The 18751-nt window shown below is 42.0% G+C and overlaps 1 protein-coding gene across 1 annotated transcript in view; it reads left to right on the top strand.

Annotated features, from left to right (window-relative positions):
* Positions 1-18751, top strand: part of UNC80 (unc-80 homolog, NALCN channel complex subunit) — a 5631640-nt gene that overhangs the window by 2769677 nt on the left and 2843212 nt on the right. The window contains exon 24 of the mRNA XM_044060513.1: positions 13258-13269. Coding sequence (XP_043916448.1) covers positions 13258-13269 — 12 coding nt within the window. The remainder of the gene's footprint in view (positions 1-13257; positions 13270-18751) is intronic.

Raw genomic sequence — 18751 nt, 5'->3', positions numbered from 1 at the left:
ACATCCCTTCCTCCTTCAGATCTGAGCTCTCATCCTCTCAAGCCTACTCCACAAGGACAACTGGTATCATTTAGCATCAAGACAGTCCCCTTTGAAGAACTTCCCCTCTTTTCAGATATGTCCCCAGACCATCCCATGAAGAGGTTCCCAGAAAGAGAACATGCAAAAGAAGGCACATAGATCCCCCTAAGGAATCTCTTACTTAAGATACTGATTTTGATAAACAGGAAGGGTCCCCAAGTTTCCACCAGATGATGTCTCCTTCGGAGAATTCCTAGAGATCCTTAAACAAAGAGGTGGATGGTCTTCAGATACTGCCTCCCATGAGGCATTAGATTTCAGAAGCTTTTGGGACTAGCCTATGTCTTTGGGACTCTCTCAGAGGATGAGCTTATCGATTTAATCGTTCGCCAGGCATGGAAGAACTGGATTCTGTTGAACCCATTCCCCGATGCCCAGATAAAATCGTGGAACCATCGAAGGGTAGGTTACACTGGAGCAAAAGAGTCCCTTGATGCTATGGTTATGGCGGCAACCACTAAAAGGGAGCTAGCTGAGCAGAGCTCCTCATCCATCCCCTAATAGAGAATTCAGGAAGCTGGACAACTTTAGAAAGCGCATATTTGCCTTTGCATTGAGGTCCCTGAATTACTTAGTGCACTTCACAAGACTACTAAGGGATTTGATCAAGGAACCCTCCAAATCGCTCTTGGAGTTCATGTCCATGGAGGACTACAAGAGGTCCTCTTCACAGCTGGCCACTCTGTTATCCATTTCCAGTGCATGTCTAAGGTTAATATCCCATGCTGCGGAGGGTAGCTCACGGGCTGCTGGTTCAGGCATAGCTGTTCATAGACATTCCTGGATTCATTTATGCAACTTTGCGGAGCCTTTTAAGTCTTCTTTCTTCCATGCTCCTTTTGATCGAATGTCTTTATTTGGCCCTACTGTGAAAGAAATGCTTTTCTGAAGTGAACAAGATGGAAAGACTCTGTCTCCCTTAGGGGTATGCTTTTCTACCCCTCAATGATCCTCTTCTCAGAATCAAAGAAGAGGCAAGAAAATGTGGTTCTGTAAGTCCCAGGGATCTTTCCGAGATTCATGCAGGGACAATTCCTTCAGAGGCAGATGGGGGGAGTTCAAATGGAAGATACCATCCTTGCAGAAGGGGAGGTCCACAAAACAACGGTTTCCGAGACTCTTTTTCAGATAAACCTTTTCAGTGCCCTGAAGGGTTGCCCGACTGCCCACCTCTGGAGGCAGTCAGGGGGTGCTTGCCTTTGCACCTCAAACACATGGGCTTCTATAACAAAAGATTCTTTGTATGTACTGTCTATAACAAAAGATTCTTGAATGTTAAAAATAATATCCAGAGGTTATTTCATAACATTTTTCCAGATTCCCCCAGCCAAAAAAAGAAGGTACCAATTTGTGAAGAAGTTGAAGTTCTGAATGGACATGGTTCAGTCCATTCTATTTTTTCTGTGCAAGAATGATTGGATGTTCTCAATCGATATTCAGGACCCATACTACCACACCAAGATAAACAGATGATACTGAAGATTCCAACACTTTCAGCTGGGGGCCAGTCACTATCAGTTCAGAGACCTTCCCATTGTTCTCACCACAATCCTCAGGGTGTTTACCAAATGTATGCAGCGGTAGCAGTTTACTTGAGATTGCTGGGATTACAAGTGTTTCCATATCTAGACTACAGGCTCATCACCTCTTCAACCAAGCCTTTCCTAGAGCAGTCCAGGAACTATTTACTCCAGCTTTGTCAATGGCTAGGCATTTCAGTCAGTACCTCCAAATTCCATTTACATCCTGTACAGAGCCTGGATTTCATAGGTGCACAGTTGAACATATGTCAAATAGCCTCTCTTCCTTTACATCATGTGGACACAATCAAGTTTCAGGTACAGCAAATTCTTGTTCATCATTCTCCTCTAGCCAGACTTTCCTTCAAGCTCTAGGTTTGATGGTAGTGGCCATATCCTTGGTTCCAATGGCCCAATTTTATATTTGTGTTCTCCAGTGGACTGTAGCTGCACAGTGGTCCATTCTGTATCATCTTTTGTCTTTTCCAGTCAAACTCACTCGAGTTTTCAATGATCATCTTTGTTGGATTCAGTCAGATGAAGTTTACCTAGGCTGTCATTTTATTCTGTTTCCCTCCAGTAGCCATGGTGACCACAGATGCCTTCCAATTGGGGGGGGGGATTTCTTGAGACGGACGTTCCAAGGCACATGGTCCCCCCAGAGACTAATTCACATATCAGTGTCCTATAGCAGTCCTACTAGCATTGCAGGCCTTTAAGATGTTCTTCCTCTGGGGACCATTACAGTACAAATCAACAACATGTCTGTTGTTTGGTACATCACCATACAGGAGGGAACCCATTCTTATCCCCTTTGTCGAGAGGCAGTGAGAGTGTGGCAGTGGGCGATCTCCTAGAGCCATTTTTTATAGCAATGCACATACTGGGGAAGTCCAACATACTAGTGGAAAAACTCAGCATGTCTGATTCATGAGTAGTCTCTCAATCAGTGGCGGAGAGGATTTTCCATCATTCGGGCCAATCTTGGTGCAGTCTCTTTGCATCTTCCCACAACAACAAATGCAGCAGGTTCTTTGTCCTAATCCTCCCACAGGGAGAGTCACTGAGAGATGCTGTAGTCCATGTTTGGCCCTCCTGTCTCCTTTGTTTTCCCCCATTACCTGTGATTTCAAAATTCTTATAGAAGGTGGACTAGTTGAAGAGCTCAGTTATCCTCATTGCCCCCTTTTGGCCTCACCAAGTGTGCTTCTCCTTCCTTTGGTCTCATCTTGGATGTCCTCCATGGATTCTTGACCCCCAGTGAAGATCTACTCTTACATCCCACCTTGATGAAGCTTCCCAGTATTTCGGGCCTCAAACTGGCAACATGTTTTTTCCAGTTCCATTAATAGCTAGACAGTGAAGGCTTTCCCCTCTAGTCTGATGAGTACTTCTGTCTTCTACAAAGAAGATCTAAAGGAGTAAATTGAAAAGATTCTCAATTTGGGCTCCTTGGAAAAAATTGACCCTTTCACTGCACCTATATCTACGGTTGTAGAATTTTTAGCATCTATTTTTCCAGAAGGTGCTAGTTTTTCTACAGTCAAAGTACACTTAGCAGCTGTATCTAATTTTCACTCAGGAGAAAATGCTTCCTCTTTAGCTTCTACCAAATTGTGAAAGGATTTTCTAAAAGCCACTTTCTTACTTAGACCTTCAATGAAGAGGTCTGTCGCCATATTGGGATTTAAAAGTCGTACTCCAAGAGCTGACCCAACAACCCTTTGAAATGTCAGCTAAGTCTGATTTAAAGATTTTTGTCTTAGAAAACAGCATTCCTATTAGGTATTACATCTGCTAGATGAATTTCTGAACTCCAGGCTCTATCTTCCAAATTCCTTACATTATTTTTCACAAAAACAGAGTCACTTTGTGAACAAATCCATTGTTTTACCAAAGGTAGCATCTGAATCAAATATAAATCAAACAATTCATTTGCCTGTTTTCTTCCCTAATTTCTGTAATAAGGGAGAGTACATGCTACATCTTTTAGATGTACATAGACAACTATGTTTTTATCTCTACAGAACAAAAGATTTCAGTAAGTCGGAACAGCTCTTTGTTTCTTTCTCCTGGAACAGAATGAGATCACCAGTTTCTAAAGTTACCCTGGCCAAATGGATTATTGATTGCATTTCTTTTGTTTATACTCAGCAAGGCCTCTACCTTTCAAAGCCTCCTAAAGCACATTCTACTAGATCCGGAGGAAATTCTTCTGCCTTTTGGTTTAGAACTTCCTTTGATGATATTTGGTGCAGCAGCTACCTGGTCTAATACTCATACCTTTATTGCTCCTTACAAACTACATTTGACCTTCAGAAGCAGAGTTGCTTCTGATTCTGCAGTTCTCCAGAATATCCTTCCATGAGGTCCATCCAAGATTCACGTATATGGGAGTCTGTCCCAATCGTTGAGGAACGAGTGAAAAGGACAACATCAGATATTAAAGTTATGTACTCACCATAATGATGCATCTGTGTTGTCTATTTTCATTCTTCCTTAAGTTCCCACCCTCCTTCCCCCTTCCTTTCATCTTCTGGAGTGACCTTGTGGATATAGTGGAACTCTTTGTCCCAGGTTTGAACCCCAGATCTGCTGTTCTTTTCTTGTTATACTATCTTAGGATCTATAAGGCAGCAAACTCGGTCTGAGGTATTGTCATTTGACTGGGGAATTATGGGTAGAGGGAGGCGCTTGTGAGTTGGATCTGAAATCTAGTGTATGCAGCCAAGTCAGATCCGAGGTCGAATACGATACCCAATTGTCAAGGAAGAATACAAATGGACAACACAGATGTCTAGTTATGGTGAGTACATAACTTTAATATAAAGTGGAACCAGCAGTGAATATTCTAGTTAGCTTGGACAAGTGCCCATAATGTGATACTAGCATGCTCTCAGACTAGTAGGATTGCAGCCTTCATGCTGTAGTATTACTCTATTGACCTTCAGTTGATTAGTGACCCTGGCTGTGGAGCAAACTGCCTGTGGAAGGAGTACGTGGCTAATGCCCATTAGCCCATCTTGAGAAAGAGATTGTTTGGTCTGCCACTCTGCTGATAACTGATGGAAGCCATGTGTCACAGCAGAATTCTAGGGAGAGATGTGAATTTCAGATGGCATGTAGCTCAGAAAATGTGTGAAAGGAGGCACACATCATTAGGCATGTATTGCATTGCTTGCTTTAGTGACATGCACATCAGGCTGCCAACAAGCAGGAAGAAAAGATAAGTAATATAATTCCTCTGCCTGTCCAAAAGGAGGATAGTCTGTGACCTAACTCTTGACTTCTGTGCTGGTTTCAAATGACAGTATGTAGTAAACAGGTGCATAATAGCCACTGGAATAGATTGATATCCACAAAAAGATTGCTAAGATTCCTTTACAGAAATACAGTTTATTTCTGTTTTGGAACGCAGGTACACCATAATAGTGCATGAAAAGAGTATGAGTAGAAATTAATTACAGTTGAGTTCTCTGTGACAAATTAAAAAAAAGTTTTATTTCTTAGCTAGGGTGTCTTCTGTGTAGAGTCTGCACATCCTTGCTTTGTTTGCATGGGTCCTTTATTTTCTTTACATATCCCATAGACGTACCATAGGTGAACTGGAAATTCTGCAACTTCACTGTGTGAGTGCCATGTTTGAGAGAGTACTTGTGCTTATGTTGACTTGGGTTTGTGCCCCGTACAGGCTTAATTTCACTGCCTTGCACTCATTATGATCTGGGGTAGATTGGAACTCCCCAACAATCCTGAATGGGGTTAAAAGGGTTATCAGATAATAAATGGGTGAATTCAAGTTTTATTTCTTAGCTAGGGTGTCTTCTGTGTAGAGTCTGCACATCCTTGCTTTGTCTGCATGGGTCCTTTACTTTCTTCACATATCCAATAGACGTACCATAGGTGAACTGGAAATTCTGCAACTTCACTGTGTGAGTGCCATATTTGAGAGAGTACTTGTGCTTATGTTGACTTGGGTTTGTGCCCTGTACAGGCTTAATTTCAGTGCCTTGCACTCATTATGATCTGGGGTAGACTGGAACTCCCCTACAATCCTGAATGGGATTAAAAGGGTTGCCAGATGATAAATGGATAAATTCCAAATATAAATGAGCAAACCTTTATGAATAACTTCACAGCTGTGTTTTTCTGTTCACAAAAGAATCATATAAGCAAAAACTGTAACAGCAGATAAGATATTCAAGGCCAGTGTAGTCTACCTGTGTGAACAGCTTTTGGATAATTATAAGATCCTGATTAACATGCAGCCTTATTCTTTTCACTGCCATAAGAATTCCCTTATATCTGCCCCAAACATTGTCAAATGTCCTTCTCAATTTTTTTGGAGGTCAGTCACACCTGTCCAGTCACCATCTCGCTGCCTATTCAGCCCAACCACATGAGGCTGTTTGCAGTATAGTCATGATACAGACATCCATTTGGGAATCATTTGCTATATACCCTAATTAGACTTGAGTATGCCTCATAAATACTTTTGGGGTGGATGCAGTGGCTGCAGCTTGGGGCAGGGAGGTGTGCAGTGAGTTCTAGTTCTGAGATCTCTACCCAGTATGCTTTTAGGATGCATGTCCTGTAGTGTACTGCTTAAACAGCTCCTCAGGAGATGTGAGTAGGCATCAGTTCTTTTTGTGTAAAATTGTGCACTAACTTTTTATGGAAGATTATACTTTATCCATTTAGTACATTGTCATTCCCCATTGTTAAAAGAATTTATCCTTGGATTGATTCAGTATGTTCTCAGGAATTAATTTTGGATTATTGTTTTTGTTTCACTCCTGGTGAGAGAAGGAGCAGAGGGACATTGTTTCCTAGCATTTATAGAGATTACCAATCATTGGAAAGCCTAAAAACTGCTTAACAGGAGCCACCTTGTGATTAGTGCTACTGCTTTCTCTACTGGTGAGAGAAAGAGCTGGGGGATATTGGTTCCTGCTGGCCTCTGATAGGGCAGTGTGCATAGGACTTCACAGAGTGGTCTTGTTTGCAGTTTTGTTGAGAACCTCTTCATGGCATTTGTGCAACTTAGCTTTCTGTTGTTTACAACTTCTTTAGGTCCTATCTGAGATATGTACTAAGAGAAGACAATGGCAAGTGAAACCATAAATGTCTGGGTTAATACTTCTCAGCAAACAGCTTGGGACTTCTGCTACTGTTTTGATTCTGGTGAGAGAAGGAGCAAAGTTTAGTCTTAGATAGTCTTGATTGTAGTCTATACTCTTAAAGCACCCAAGCTAGACAGCTGTAAATCTCTCTTGTACATTACCCTTGTAGATGATGTAATAAGAATCTTTAACCATCGGTATGCTCTTTCATACCATCTCTACGACCATTTTTGATGGATGTGGGCATTGTGAGACAGTGTAGCAACTGTGTCATGTTTAATGACAACAATCTAATTCTTAAACAGGTATAGTATGTAAGAGAGGTAGTTACATAGTGTTACTGGAGGCAAGGCTGTCATATACAAGCACTCACAGTAGCAAACAGGTTGTGAGAAATGCACACACGCACATGCACGCACCCACGTACTTTGCATCCATCACACATGTTAAGGACCAGACACATAGATCCACATATGTTGAGGTTCTTATATATAAAACCTTCCTAAACTGCAAAAGCCTCAGTACTTGCAATAAGTAGGCCTCAGCAGCCTCAAAAGCACTCTTACCAAAAACAACACTTACCATGACACACACGACTGCATTTCTTGGTGTCTTAACTTGTAAGTCCATAAAGCAAATCACCACACAAACCAATATTTTGGTTATAAGAGACTCATTTGTGACATACATATGTCCCACTAGGCTGTGTAAGGAGAGAGTGACTATCTTGCCTATCAGGGACCGGGATCTGCCAGGTCAGGCATGCATTCAGGTTGTTAAATTGTATTTGTCAGTAAGACTCGGTCATAGTCCACGTGGGTGTAAACTCGAGACCTACCTCCCTGGACTATATGAATAGAGAGACATGATGGAGTTCTTGGACTGTGTGTCCCAGGCTGGTATGAACCTAGCATTGAACAGCATTCTACCTCCTCCAAGGATGATGTCACAATATGAATAGAAGATAATTGACTTTAATAATTGCCTTAGTTTTTGGTGTCATTCAAAGAGAGTGCAATATTTGTCAGCCTGGGGGGGTATGATTTAAAGACCACACTGCTTTTTGAGGAATGTTTGCATCTGTCCCCTTTAGGCTTTTCAATATTGGCTAAAACCTTGTCCGCTCTCACAGTGCCTTTTTTGGGCATTGCTAAGCTGATAAAACTTCCAAAATAGCAAAGTCAGCACAAGAAGATCTAATGGTGTTAGTAGGAAACTAATCAAGAAACTCCACACCCTGCAAGCTCTCCTCACCTTGGAGGATGCAGTCATCCATGCATTTACTGAGATGTGGTTTAAAGTTGAGGAGTGCACCCTGGCAATGCATGGGTATAATGCCTGCCATGCATTTAGACTAGCTACTGCAGAGGAGAGGACAAAAAGTGGAAATGCCTCAATATATAAAAAAACACACCTCATGGCTAGTTAAACTGTATGACACTCTTAAGCTTCTCCATCTCCAGATTACAATAGACAAAATCCCATACTATGTCCTTGCAAGCTACAGATAACCCTCTATGACCCAAGATACCCATTGCACATACGTAAACGTTCTGGAGACACTCCCCATTCAACTGAACATCATTTACATGGATGAATTTAACTACCTCATTTTAAAGTGAAAATCATACATGACCCCAAACATGCAGGCCCAGAGATTCCTGAACATTGTAAACACAAACATCCTCAACCAGCTAGTCTGTATGCACACTAGGGCTGCCAGTATCATTGATGTGGTCCTCACAAACTTGGGGAATTTTGCCCACCACCACCAGTGTAATGTCCTCACTGGTCAGATCAGACCATAAAGGTGTCTCCTTTTAAGTAAAAAATAAAACCCTGGACCCCAGCTAACCCTGGAACTTTTAGGAATATCTATTCTAATGTGGAGTGGACGGTGCAGTGGTGCAGCGGTAGCATTGTCACCTCACAGCAAGAGGTTCTCCGGTTAGATTCTTGGCTGGGGTGCCTTCTGTGTGGAGTCTGCATGTCCTCCCTGCATTCCTGTGGGTTTCCTCTGGGTGCTCTGGTTTCCTCCCATGTTACAAAGACATGCGTCTGGAGCCTTTCCCCCCAGGCCGCCGCTGAAAATTGGCTCGTTCCAAGTCAGACTTTCCTGGTTAACAAATGTAAAATAAAATAAAAAAATAAATAAATAATGCACATTTCTACTACTAAAAGACACTCTGTCCCCTATAAACCCTGAGAACACTGTTGGTTATGTGGAATTATCCAAGCATGTTAAGGGCTGCATAGAAACTGCTGTACTTGTATGGATTAAGCACAGGAAATGCTCAAAAAAGCCACCTTCTGACAGATGGAAAAAAATCATGGCAAAAATTAAGAAGTCAATACAATCTAAACAAGCAACTCAGAGGAGCTGATTAAGTCTGCCAAGCAAACTTGAAGTGAAAATAACTTCCCAGGCCAAGGAGAATTGAATCGCAAGGTGTTCTTTGGCTGTCTGTAACCTTATAGGCAATAGTAAAACACATAAAAGCAAATAATCCAACAAAAAATGTCACAGGATACCTTCTCCTTGAAATGAACCAGACACCAGGCAGGGTAAGGTTATAAGTGCTTTCGTTCCCCTTAGTCACACTCATTACAAATGGAACTACAATTCAATTAATTAATCACAATCAGTTAACTTCATTGAATTAATTAGTTAAGTGTGCTGTCAAGTTAAAAACGCATTAATACGTTCTTTCTTTAAAAATATATAGCTATGTATAATACATGAATAGTTCTCCTATAAAAAACACATTATATAATAAACATTTCATCTGTTTAGAAAATATAGTTATAAAAATACATATATTAGATACTAAGTTAATTGCTTCTATATTCAACCACTTGTACCATTTTTATCTAATGCCATCAGTCTTTAAATGAAGCAAGCTCCTTAGAGAAATCCTGTCATTGATACCAGGAAAATCTGTGGCATTCAACAAAACCTGCCAGTGTGTTTCCCTTTATTCTAAAAAACAGGGCCAATTACCCCCCCTCTCCTGTCTACCTACCTTTTCCAGTACACAGATGAATTTTTTAAAATCCTTACAGTTTATGCTGTGTCTAAATAAGGCATTTGTTTTGTCTTGTCTCTTAATTGCATAAATGTGTTGGTAAATTCGCTTTTTTAACTTGTTTTTCATTTTTCCTATATAATATGCACAGCATGACTGGCACAAGCCACGTAAACAACTCCTTTTGTATTACAGTTATAATTCCCTGTCACTGGAATTATTCTGTTGTGACCCTCTATCACTATATTCCTGCATTCATAGATGTACCTACATTCCCTGCAGCCATTGCATTTCCTCATATTACCTAATGGAATCCTGTCTTTTTCTGTCTTCCTTTCAAATAGGTTCTTAATGTTGGGTCCTCTTCTGAAAACCATTTTTGTTTTTTCAGTTAATCCATATGCCCCAAAAACAAAATTCCAGTTCTTTTCCACCATTTTACGGACCTCTATACTATCCTCATTATACGTTAGCACACAGCAAGTACCCCTACAACATTCAACAAACCCTTAGGTTTTTTCAGTAATGGGGGGATGAAAATCTTCTCTCCTGCTTGTTACATAACTCTCCTGTCCCTCTAGGACACTAGTTGGGTAACCCCTTATTCCCAGCATAGTCTTTAACTCTACCATTTGTGCTTTAAACCTATTGTCATCTGTTGTTAATTTTGATATTCTAATAATTTGGCCTTTTACCAAATTTCTTTTTTGCCAAAAGGGGTGGTCACTCTCAAAGTGCAGGTAACTATTCGAGTGGGTGAGCTTCCTATATATATATATATATATATATATATATATATATATATATATATATATATGATTCATAACATCCATCCCTTCTATTTTTGTATAGGTGGATGTCCAGATAATTAACTGCTTCTTTTTCAATTTAACTGGTAAAGCTCAAAAAATCAGTAGTGGCATTGATATAGTTCAAAAATCATCTGCCTCATCAAGCCCCCCTTCCCATAATATTAGAATATTGTCCAAAAGGCTATAATATCTAAAGATATTTATCCTGAACATTGAATTTAACACAGATTTGGTTTCCCAATACCAAACAACGATATTAGTAAATATTGGGGCTACTGCTGCACCCATTGCTACCCCTCAGATTTGCTTGAAGTGTTCCCCCTGAAACCATACAAAATTATTTTTCAGAACCAGTTCCATGAGGGTAGCTAAGACATGCACCGTAGCCCTTGAAAATCTAGTTCCTTCCCTTAGTGCTTCCTGGAAATATTCTATTCCTTCTTCATGTGGGATACAAAGAAAAAGGTCCTTAATATCAATAATCAAGAAAATAACTTCTTCCTTGAACTCATTCTTTGCCATGCACTGTAATAAATGCCAAGAGTCCTTCAAGACATGTTTTTTATCCTCAAAAAAATCCTTTTAAATGGAAATCTAAAATTTTTGCTAAAGGTTCTGATGTTATGTAGTCCTATCTCGCCGTAATTCATGCTGGATGGGTTCAGAGCCGATATTCGGCTCTGACTCGACCTATACTAAAGCTCGAGAGCTTTTACTGGCTCAAGGCTAACCCCTATCCCATGGTGCCTCACGGCAATTCCCCAGATTGTGTTTGCCGCAAAAGCTTTGAGGTTGTTTCCTTACTGGCTCGTTGGCTAAGTAAAAGATTTATTTATTAAATCTTACTTTTTTCTGCTCCTTTTTTCCTTATCTTGACTACTTTTAGTCTCTAGCTTGTTGTGTGATTGTGCGGAGTGTTTGACCCCTATTTCCCCCCTTAGGAAAGTACGGCCCATTTCAGTTAGAGGTTTGTAGTTGCCCATTTAAGTTAGAGGGCCTTTCCTCCCTGTGTGTTTATTCAAAAAAAAAAACAAGTAGAATTTTTCTCTTTTCTGTCTTTACTGTTCTTGTTGGAACTGTGTTAGTAGTGTTGGTATCTTTCTAGGTAGCTTCTCAGTTTGTTCCTGCTAGCATGGCTAAAGAAAAGGACAGAGAACATAAGGACCATCACCCTTTGTGGTTTAAAAAATGTGATAAATGTTCGCAAAAGATGTCTTTGACGGATAGTCATACTAGCTGTGTGTACAGCTTAGGCGAAGCACATTTGCAAGAGCCCTGTACCTTTTGCTATGTCTTCAGTACCTGGGTTTTGAACGAGAGGAAACAAAAATTGATTGATAGGGGTCTTATGACCAGTTCCTTCCAGGAACAGCTAAAACTTGGTCAGGCAGCTGCTTAGACTTCTGAATGAAAGTCTACGGCTCCAATTTCGGAACCATCAAAAAAGTCCAAAGTGTCGGAGCCAAGGAGTTCTGGCTCCGATTCTGCTTCTTCTTTATCGGTACAGTTGGTCTCTTCGGTACCGAGACAATTACCTGACATTGACCCTGTCTCACCTACATTGAGATCTCCTATTTTGGAAAGGAGGAGATCCCCTTCTGTCTCCACCCGATCCTTCAGGACACTCTTAGATGAGGACATCGAGCGGGTGGTGAAGAGGTTGCTTTCTGACCCAGCTCTGGCAAGATAATTGGCCCCTTCAGACCCAAAGGCTTTGGAGCCGATCCCTTTGCAAACCACTGCTCCTCCTCCAACTGCTTCGCTCTCAGAGCCAATCACTTCAGGTTCTTCGATGTTGGATCCATCGGTTCCATGGATTCTTCCTGCTTCCTTTGAACCGATAACTCTATCCTCAGTCAGGAGCCGAGCAATCTGGGAGCCGATGCTCTCGAGTCGACTCCGAGGGGGACAGTCACCCTCGGTTTTCTTCGGAACCGACCCTCCCTCTTGGTGCTTTGGCTCGACTCAGCCCTGTTCCCACATCTGCTTCAGAGCCGTTCCCCCTTGCTTGGAGCTGACCATCCGTTTCCTCGAAGTGGAGATCTTTTTTGGAGCGGGGAGCAAAGGCTTTTGAAGTAATAGAGAATGCTTTATCCTCTGCAAAAGCCATACCTTTGGAACCAATGTCCCACCAGCAGCAGCCTCTCCTCCCCTGCTACCCCCACAATGTAGGGAAACAGATACTCAAAAAGCTCCCATTGGAGGTGTCCCCCTTCCGAGACCACCCCAGATTATCCCACTGGAGAGCTCCCTTGGAAGAGACTTTGTAAGAGGAAGCATGTTGACTCACCTGAGCCTGTCACATCTGACACCGATTTGGAGGAATCGGTCCCCTAGATCCCCCTCTGGGGATTTCTCTTTTTCTGACATCCTAGAAATCCTTAGACAGAGGGGTGATTGAAAGACCTCTAACCCTACTGAGGACGAATCAGTGTATGTTGAGGCCTTTGGTTCCCGACCTTCCACCTCTTGTGTGACGCCTCCTTATGACTAGCTCTTAGGAGTCATATCGAGGAAAGCCTGGACCTCCCCAGACACAGTGGAGCCCGTCCCGAGGAGGCCAAATAAATTCATGACTGCACCTGAAGATAAGAATTTTCTTTCCAAAGGAGTTCCCGTTGATGCTATGGTTATTATAGTGGCCACCAAGAAGGAATTGTCCAAAACATCTTCTAATATCCATCCTCCTAACAAGGAGTCCAGGACGGTGGATAGGTGTAGGAAGCGTACCTTATCTTTAGAAGCATTTACTCTAAGATCGCTGAATTACCTTACCCATTTCACTCGACTTCAGAGGGATCCCTTGAAAGAGTTGGGAGATACCCTTCTGGGTTCATTAGCTCCGGGATCCACGGATAAGGTTTCTGAGCAGCTCTACACCCTTATGTCGATAGCTGACTCCTCCATGAGGCTGATATATGCAGTGGATGGAGTGAGTAGGGCAGCCGCAACAGGAATCTCTCTCAAAAGACATTCTTGGATGCATCTTTGCAATTTCACGGAATCCTTTAATTCTTCCTTCACCAACGCCCCCTTTGACGGTTCATCTCTTTTTGGACCTCAGGTGAAAGAGATCTTGACCAGGTGCGAGCAGGAAGGGAAAACCTTATCTGCTGTCAGAGTCCGTTTCTCCCTTCCATCTAGACCCTATCCCTAGGGTAATATGGGAGGGAAAATGTGGTTCCATAAATCCCAAAAAGGTTTCCCTCAGGCACAAAGTCAACCCTCCCCTAGAGGCAGAGGGGGAAGATATAATGGAAGATGCCGTCCCCACGGCAGAGGAGGTCCGCAACACCAGGGAAATAGAGAAACCTTCTCTGATCGTCCATTCCATCGCCCCTGAGGGGTTGCCCGACTGTCCATCTCTGGAGGCAGTCGGGGATCATCTGTCACTGTACCCAAGCACCTGGCTAAACATTTCACAAGATTGTTGGGTACAGACCATAATATTCAGAGGTTATCTGATCCCCTTTTGTTTCCAATCCCCCAGTAAATTGGTCTCTACCAGACGTGCCACCCATTCAACTAGACCGTGCAACATCAGAGGTCATCTCGTTGCTGCAAAAAAGAGTCATCCAAGAAGTCCCCACAGAGCAAATAGGATCCAGAACTTACTCTCGATTCTTTTTAGTTCCAAAAAAGACAGGGGACTGGAGAGCGATTCTAGATCTCAGCAGACTCAACAAGTCCGTAAAAAAAATCGAAGCTCCAAATGATCACTCTGCAGTCGATATTTCCCTTTATCGGGAAAGACAATTGGATATGCTCAATAGATCTTCAGGAAGCATACTACCACATCAAAATGGACAGGTGCTCCAGAAGACACTTACGCTTCCTGCTGGGAGACAGTCATTTTCAGTTCCAAACACTGCCCTTTGGCCTCACTACAGCCCCCAGAGTGTTCACCAAATGCATAGCAGTGGTAACAGCTCACCTGAGATGTTGAGGTTTCCAGTTGTTTCCGTACCTAGACGACTGGCTCCTCACTGCTACCACCAAGCATCAACTCATCAGAACCAGGGACGAGACTCTATCCTTGTGCGCCAGTTTAGGCATCACAGTCAACCTAAAAAAATCAGCCTTATCTCCTTCGCAGCACATTGTATTTTTAGGCTCAGAAATAGACTCAACCACCATGTCAGCAAGACTAACACCAGAAAGAGTAGAATCATTACGCAACCAAGTCAGATCCTTGCTAAACTGTCACAAAATTCAGGACAGGGTAGTCCTTCAAGTCCTAGGGACCATGGCTTCCTCCATTCTAGTAGTTTTTCTAGCCCATCTGCACATGAGGGTACTTCAGTGTCTTCTATTTGCCCAATGGCCAATGCAGAATCTTCCCCTGTCTCATCAGATTCTTATCACAAACACCTGCAAGAAGGATCTGACATGGTGGTTGCATACGGAACAACTCCTCTTAAGTCGTCCACTTGTTCCTCCTCAAGAAAAGGCAGTTTTGACCATGGACACTTTCCAGATAGGGTGGGGGGGCATTATCTGGGAATGACGGTCCAAGGTACTTGGCAGAACCACGAGAACCACTTGCACATCAATGTTCTGGAGATGAGAGCGGTGCTTTATATATTGCAAGCACTTCAGAGCTCTCTTCCCACCGGGACAATTGCGATTCAATCAGACAACATGTCTTGTGTGGTACATAAACAAACAAAGGGGAACCAAATTTTACCCGCTTTGCCGAGAGGCCTTAAGAGTTTGGAAATGGGCAATGGACACTCAGCGTTTTCTGGTAGCAACGCACATCCTGCGGAAGTCCAGTGTGATAGCAGACAAACTCAGTCGAGCAATTCTGATGCCTCACGAGTGGTCCCTGAATGCAGAAGTTGCGAAAGAGATCTTTCACAGATGGGGCCAGCCTTGCTGCGACCTATTCGCCACACACCTGAACACCAAGTGCAGCAACTACTTTGCCCTAATTCCCCATCCGGGGATGTCACCCAGGGATGCTCTATTCCACAATTGGCCCCCGGGACTTCTTTATGCCTTATTACCTTTTCCTCTCATTCCAAAGGTAATACAGAAAGCAAAACAGTTGGAGTACCCTGATCTTCATTGCTCTTTACTGGCCTCGTCAAGTCTGGTTTCCCTTCCTGTGGCCCTACCTCTTGGAGGAACCATGGATTCTGAAACCATTTCCAGACCTTCTGATTCATCAATCAGGACAGTTCTATCCTTCCATCCACACCCTAAAAGTGACAGCATGACAGTTCCACGAATAGCCAGGTGCGCTTCCCTTTCACCTTCGTCAAACACATTCTGATTTCTTCCCACAAGCCTTCCACTAGGAAGTTCTACTCCAGCAAATGGAAAAGGTTCTCTGTTTGGGCTGTAAACCAAGGTTTAGATCCATATACAGCTCCTATAGAATCTATTTTGTCCTTCCTTGCATCCATCTTTCGTGAAGGAGCTGCGGCTGCTACAGTTATGACTCCTTAATAACATGAAACACAACCATTCAGGATCACTAGGATCACTTTTTAACCACAGCTTTTATATAGGCTTCAGGCAAAGTGAATAGTGGACTGCAGCTGTCATCCCTGTAGAAGGGCCGACCATCTATGCATCTTAGTAACTACACACCCAGAAATCTTGACTGGTCACATTATGCAAAACCCTGGAAAGAATTGTCATAGAAGTGAGAAACAATGACATGAAACCTTGCAATACTACAGTTAACCCAGTTTGGATTTAACAAGAGCAGGTCATACCTATTAAACGTAGTAGACTTCAAGATCACTAAAGCAGTGGATGAGGACAAATTGGTGCTTACTGCCTAAACCACTGACACAATACCACACACGGGCATTGTAGAGAAACTCAAGAAATTAAGTATAAACCCTTATGTCACCCACTGGATAGCGAGATGGCTTAGAGATAGGACATAAACAATTAGGATAGGGGAGTCTACCTCCTCAAAGAGGACAGTCAGTAGCAGAGTCCCTCAAGGTTCGGTGCTGTGGCTGCTCCTTTTCGACATCCAATTTTCTGAAGTCAGGACCAGTGTTGATACCCTCTGGCTGGTGAAGTTTGCAGATGATTGCATTTTAGGCAAGACAGACAGATACCTTCCAAGAAGGTCTAATAACTGGTGCCAGAACTCCGGGCTAAAACTCAGTACCAAGAAGTACATAAAAGTATCCATTGGGAAGATGACTACCCCTGGAAACTACCATTTATGATAATTCACCCCAAGAGCAGATCTAGTGATCAGTGATTTGGAAACTTTACTGTAATCTGGCCTTTGTCCATTGTATGTCTACCGTAGTAAGGAAATCATTCTCTATTGCACAGTTTATAAGCAAGGGTATGGCATTAAAGTCTAAGGATGTCATTGTTCCACTGTACTCGCCCCTTATCAGACCACCCATTGAGTACAGTGCCTCTTTGATATGTACCTGACCAGCCATATGCAATAACTGGAGCGTCTGAGAGATGATACAATCAGCAAAAGGGGAGAAGTATTGCTGAAATTGAATTCATCCTCAAGTCTTGATGAGTACCTTCGCAAGGTGGACCCTGTTTTTCACAAAATTTTACCAAGACGATACTGATATGTAGACTGTATTTTTATATAGCATATATCAATGACAGAAGCAGGTTAAAAAATAAGGAAGACAGCTGGGTGCTCAATACCCAAGATAAAAAATTGCCCGATCCTGGTAGGTACACTGGTACCAGGACTGGACAAAATGACACTGTAGAATTCTCAAGACATAGAAATATTCCTACAGTGGGACTAGGCCAGGCCCAGGGGGAGGATGAGTGTCCCCCCCCCCCCGTTGTAGAAGGAAGTAGCAGTCAACAAAAATCACAAAAACTGATAGTTCAAAAAAGAGCCATACAGATGATAGAATGGACAATTGAGGATAAGAAAGAAATTATCTATTGTTACTATTATGCCAAAAGCCCAGAATTTCCACACACAATATATAAGAAAAAATTAAGAGAGAAATTAAAGGAAAGAAAAATACTTCCACGAGAAAAACTGCCAGAAACTTCAAATACAAATTTGTGTTCATTAATACAACAGATCCATGAAAAACACTATACAGTCCAAGAAACCTTGTACTGTTTGGAGAAAGACATGACTGAGGAAGTGCAAACATTTACAGAACAAAATTTAGAGACATTTGAAGGGTATACAAAAAGAAATGCAGACATGGGAAAGAAAGAGAGATCTGATATGGTGCATTATTTATGCAAAGGAGAAAGCCAAATTGATCAATGCAAAAAAGGCAGCCCCAAAGATATTCGAAGAGAAGTATAGGCAAAGGCATCCAGATATGGAAAATTTCATAGTAAAAAAAATAAGATCACAAAGAGGAATGTAAAACAGAAGAGTAGTCAAGTAGAAGTTAAAAAAAATAGAAGCTGAAGATATGGAATATTTGCGAAGCAAAGGATTCAATGTAGAACGTCTAAGACAGGTCATATCACAATATGATGGAACAACTAGTCCCCATAGTAAGGAGAAGCAAGAGGAGCAGAAGACATCTGATGATGAAATATGGACATGGGAAAGAAAAAGAGAATCTGATGTTGTCAATCATTATTTATCCTTGATGTATGGGACTTGGTTCCGACTCTCTGAACCTACTCGGCCATTATAACAGCTCACTTTAACCAAAAACTCTCTTCCTAAGACTCTAATCAGAATTTCCCTCTCCAGGTTATCTCAGATCTCATTTGCCACTCTTCTACAATGGACGCGTCAGCCAAATTCTCTCTAGAGCTAAGTATTTTTTCATTACTTTTAACTAAAACTTAGTTAAATCTTCTTACAAATCTTCACTATAATCTTTGCTACCTTCCCAGTATTACATTTTTCACCTTCTGTTTTTGCCTTATTCTACCCCTCTCCCTTTATACTTTGGTGGTTTTCCTACCACTGTTGGTAGTTTTTCTTCCTCTGTAAAAAAAAAAAAAAAAAAAAAAAAAAAATAGTAGTTTTACATGTTTCTAAGTTTGTTTTGTGAGAGACTGCCCTTTCATCCTTCATACCTTATGGTATCTTTTGTACCATTGTTGGTAGTCCCTATCCCTTTATTCTTTAACTTCCTGTAGTTCTGGCCTATCAGTGTTGGTAGCTTTTCCCTCTCTTTCCTTGCTATCTTCCGGTGTGTGTGTGTTTAGCTGTGAGGGGTGTTTCTGCGACTTGATCTTTTAATAGT

The sequence above is a fragment of the Protopterus annectens genome, chromosome 2.part0, assembly GCF_019279795.1.
Source record: "Protopterus annectens isolate FY-2018-M chromosome 2.part0, PAN1.0, whole genome shotgun sequence".
Taxonomy (NCBI): Eukaryota; Metazoa; Chordata; order Ceratodontiformes; family Protopteridae; genus Protopterus; species Protopterus annectens.
Note: the sequence above shows the minus strand (reverse complement) of the source record. Positions and strands in the feature narration are given on the sequence as shown.